The sequence below is a fragment of the Bombina bombina genome, chromosome 3, assembly GCF_027579735.1.
Source record: "Bombina bombina isolate aBomBom1 chromosome 3, aBomBom1.pri, whole genome shotgun sequence".
NCBI classification, from domain to species: domain Eukaryota; kingdom Metazoa; phylum Chordata; class Amphibia; order Anura; family Bombinatoridae; genus Bombina; species Bombina bombina.
In genome coordinates this window covers 811,728,198-811,732,621 of record NC_069501.1, presented here as the reverse complement: position 1 = coordinate 811,732,621, position 4,424 = coordinate 811,728,198, and the positions used below count along the sequence as shown (strand labels likewise).

The following is a 4,424-nucleotide window of genomic DNA, read 5'->3' as shown; positions in this document are numbered from 1 at the left end:
TTTCATATATTTACAGACTTCTTATAAGGCGTTAAAATAAAAAGGGATATCTGGGTTAATATTTTTATCCTACAAAGATTACTATTTACTATAAACGATAGAAAGGCACATTATAGTGTGTGTGAACACAAAACATGAAAATGCATGCATATATAATTTGTGTTCAATTCCCAGATTAATTTATTTAATGTCATTATTATTATTTCTGTTTGGGTGTATTATTTTTCCCACAAGCTGACATTACACGAAAGAGAAACATAAATATAAAAATGATGTTAAAGCATGTTAATGTAAACGTGAGAAAGTGATCTAGATATTTTCATTGTTTCTAAGTTTTCTTGCAGCCTACAAACTAAACAGTGCACAGGCAGTGAAACGCTGGGCTTCTTTCACTCAACACAAAACTGCTAAGTGACTCAAAGGGTGGCTAATGGAGACCAAATTAGGAAGAAAATAGCTACTTCTATTCATTTCCTCTCAAAAATATAAACAACCAGTAGGTCTGATGTGTTATTGTATTAGAGGCAGCATGTAGCTTTAAAACAATGCCTGTAATTGTCATAAAGATATGTAATTCTAGATTTATTCATGTCTATTTCCATCTGCCTATCTATATTATTATTATATATGTGTGTACATTTTACACAAATACATCACAAAGTAACACTTTACTTTATAAACACTTTATTTCAATATTAGAACGTGGCTTATTATTTTATACTGTCACTGTAATTTATTTGTTGGACTAAAAGTAAATAACGCTTTAAATTAAATTAGACTATTTTTTTTCTTTCTTATGAAAACCTCCTGAAGAAAAAGGGGGGAATAAAACTTCTCTCAAGTTGGTGTAATCCATTATATAAAATTAACTTTGCAAAGGTTGTAAAGAAAATGGATCTGTAATTGTTTCCATGTGTTTATAGAGTAGCTCTATGAAGTTTTAATCATCTTTTAATCCTTTTGTTCTTGCAGTACACTTAACCTTTATTACATTTGCAGTTAGGCTGAAAAGCATGCATGCAAGTGGCTTTATATTTATCGAGATTTACAAATAAGTGCCCTCAGAGAACTAAGGGTAGCTAAATACTGGATTCCATACCATAAAGTAATGCATGTAAGGTCTATGCTTAAAAAGTTTCATTGTGGACACAGAAGATTGATATTATAAATTCAGGTTTCTATGGCAAATACAATTCAGAATGGTTGCATCCTTTAAATCTCTTTATAATATATTTTTGTAGTAATTCAAGCATTAAATTATTAATGGAGAACTTAAATTCAAGGCTCAAAATATTTGGCAGATGTTTTACACTGAATCTTGTTTTTCTTATAACAAAAATTATTTCTATAGCATAATGTAAATTATAAAAACTAATTGCATTTGCTAATATATATCTTCACACAGCTGGTTCCAGGCCAGCACAGAGCAGGGCTACAAAGCAATATGCATTAAGCTTTCCTTCATTTTGTGCCCACATGTTTTGTTTTTAATTTAGTTTCACCTTGACTCACAACAGATGAGAACGTTTTGTGCTTTTCTTCCCCTTAAGCCACATGTTATCCAGACTTAGCAATATGTCTTTTCGCCTGATAGTATGAAATTGAAAAATCATTTGAAAGACTGGACACCTGTTTGCCCTGTTTAAAACTACTTGCAGCCACAGTCACATGTCTTGAATCTTGATTGTTATTATTCAGATTACAGGATAGAGAGGTGAAGAAACCTCAGGCTCACAGATCTATACTGGGCCTCTACATTTTCAAACAGGGTAGTAATATCACACTTAATCAAAATAAATACATATTTTCATCAGCCCCATTTTAAAATCTTACGAGAATAATTCTGGGGGAAATAATAACACCCCAAATAAATTTTAATTTACACACACACACACACACACACACACACACACACACACACATATATATATATATATATATAATATTTATATATTTCTTAAAAAATAAATAAAATAAAAGACTGAAAATGAATTATTTTGCAACATGTACAACTCAAAACAGTTTTCTTAAACACAACACCATAACTTCAAACACATTTGTGATTATGAAATGATTGTATGTTTTCTTTCTACACATAAGTTCAAAAAATAGTTGATTATCTAGCTGTCATAAATGTTATGATTGTTTGGACAGCAAATCAATTTACAATTTCACAAAAATGTATTGATATATAGATAGATAGATAAATATAGATAGATATAAATTAATATATTAAACTTATTACAATATATGCCATATTGCAATAGACATGTAATGAAATGAAATACATCTAACTAATATAACTTGTGAATTGCAGTAGATATATTATACACAGCTGATCATAGCATACACATGTATACACGCTTTAAAATAGCACTGTGTCAGCCCATCCCCTAAACTTTTGGTGGCTTTTGTAATGTAACTAGCAATAAATAAATACATGACAGATAATATGCATCACAGTAAGTTAGTAACCTACCTTCTGAAATCCTTCCAGTGCTATAATCTTTGATTTTATCCTTGTCACTGTCAGAGTGCTCCTTGAACAGATGCAATGGACAGTGGTTGCTGCTGTCAGTAATGTCCTGGAGGTTAGTATCTGAGTTTCCCAGCTCCCTGGCCCTAGCCAAGCCAGTCTCCAAAACTTCCCTGTATGTAATTGTCTCCTTCTTGTTGCCACCACCGCTGTTGCTCTCTTTGCTTTTTTGGTCAAATGATTTTGATACAAAAGCTGTAAGTTCTTCCATGATTACCCAGTGATCTTAAGAGTATCTATCCACAGAGATCCACTTGGTTTACAATGAAATATTTAGACGTCCCCGGAAACGTTTTATTGTTTTGGTTTTTTTTCTTTTTTTTTCGTCGAAGATGAACTGCATAGGGTTTGATCACTCCTGCTGTTATTTATGCCTTTCAATTTGAGATCACACTATTTATACATGGATACCTCAGCCCAGCCCCCAGCTCTCCCTGTCTCCTGCAATTACTGAGTGCTCCACAGTTGCAGGCGGATTCCTAGCAGCTATCCCCCACCTCAGCCAAGCAATTGGCTTTCTTCTCATTTCATCACTGTTTGGCATGATTGTACCTTGATTTAAGAAAATAAGCTACAAAAAGGCAAAAAAGCAAATTACAAAACCAGGAAAAGACAGAAGGTATCTGCATTCTTTAACACTAGTCTGCAGAAACAATTACACAAAGTCAAGGAAAAGCCTGTTTCATTGTCAAGAGGTTCTTTCTAAGCAGCGCTGTGAGTAGCACATACTGGAGCTTATAGTGACTGTCTTTAGTCATTTGTTTTTGCAATGGTCGTAGTGCAGTAAATATCAAGGGAGGACAATTGAAACAGATAATTGATTAACCTGCGGGGCTCCTTATATTTCATAATTGTTTCTTTAATGCTAATTTGCATGTTAATTTTTTTTTGGTATGAATGTAGAAATGTCTTTTGTCTTTATATCTAGAATATGTCTAAGTATTCACTTAAGTAAACTATTCACTGTGCTATAATATAAGTAATATAAGAATATATATATATATATATATATATATATATATATATATATATATATATGTATATATATATATATGTATATATATATATAATGCATATATATATATATATATGTATATATATATATATATATATATATATATATATATATATATATATATATATATATATATATATATATATATATATATATAATGCATATAAAATGTATATATTTGTGCATACTCTATATCTGTTTGACCCACTAATAATTAAGAATAATTTAGTTGCTATGTTTAAGGACTTTGAGTTCATTTATGTTTTTTATTATTATTTTGCATATCTCGAGTTTTCAGTTGCTAAATAAATAATTATATCAGTCAATGGTGTAAAATTCACTTTTAATGTATTGTTTCAAACCGCTATGTATTTCTTACTTTTGCAGCAGGTATTATTTTTGTAAGAATGTGTGTGTGTGTGTGTGTGTGTGTTTGTTTGTGTGTTGGTGTGTGTGAGAGAGAGTGTGTGAGTGTGTGGTTGTATATATAAATATAGTCACTTTTTAATTTAACTAACGATTGCTACCAACACTTGTATTTTACAAGAATGAAACAGTTCCCCATTGTACATAAAGCAAGTAATAGTAATTGTACCCATTCATTTGTCACTGATTGTCTACTAGTTTGTTGCATGCCCCCCTATATTTCCATGCTGTAACTTGATTTCATCATAAGAACCATTATTTAATCAAATCACGTAATTAAGTCCATCCTATGCGGTTAGAGCAGAAATCAAAATGAGATTCCTAGACAGGAACACGATGCAGTTGTTTCATTTCCTGGGAAGTGCATAATTGCTTGGAAAATTAACAGAGGTCTGAACAATGTGCTTTTAAAGTTGTTTAAGTAGTCCAACTAAATAACCATGCACC

General features: G+C 31.2%; 1 protein-coding gene across 2 annotated transcripts in view; it reads right to left on the bottom strand.

Moving 5' to 3' along the window:
* Positions 1 to 2,883, bottom strand: part of SHOX (short stature homeobox) — a 28,764-nt gene extending 25,881 nt beyond the window's left edge. For both annotated transcript variants that reach the window (XM_053704900.1, XM_053704901.1), the window contains exon 1: positions 2,480 to 2,883. In XM_053704900.1, the coding sequence (XP_053560875.1) occupies positions 2,480 to 2,747 (268 nt within the window). In that variant the 5' untranslated portion in view covers positions 2,748 to 2,883. The remainder of the gene's footprint in view (positions 1 to 2,479) is intronic.
* Positions 2,884 to 4,424: the final 1,541 nt, after the last annotated feature.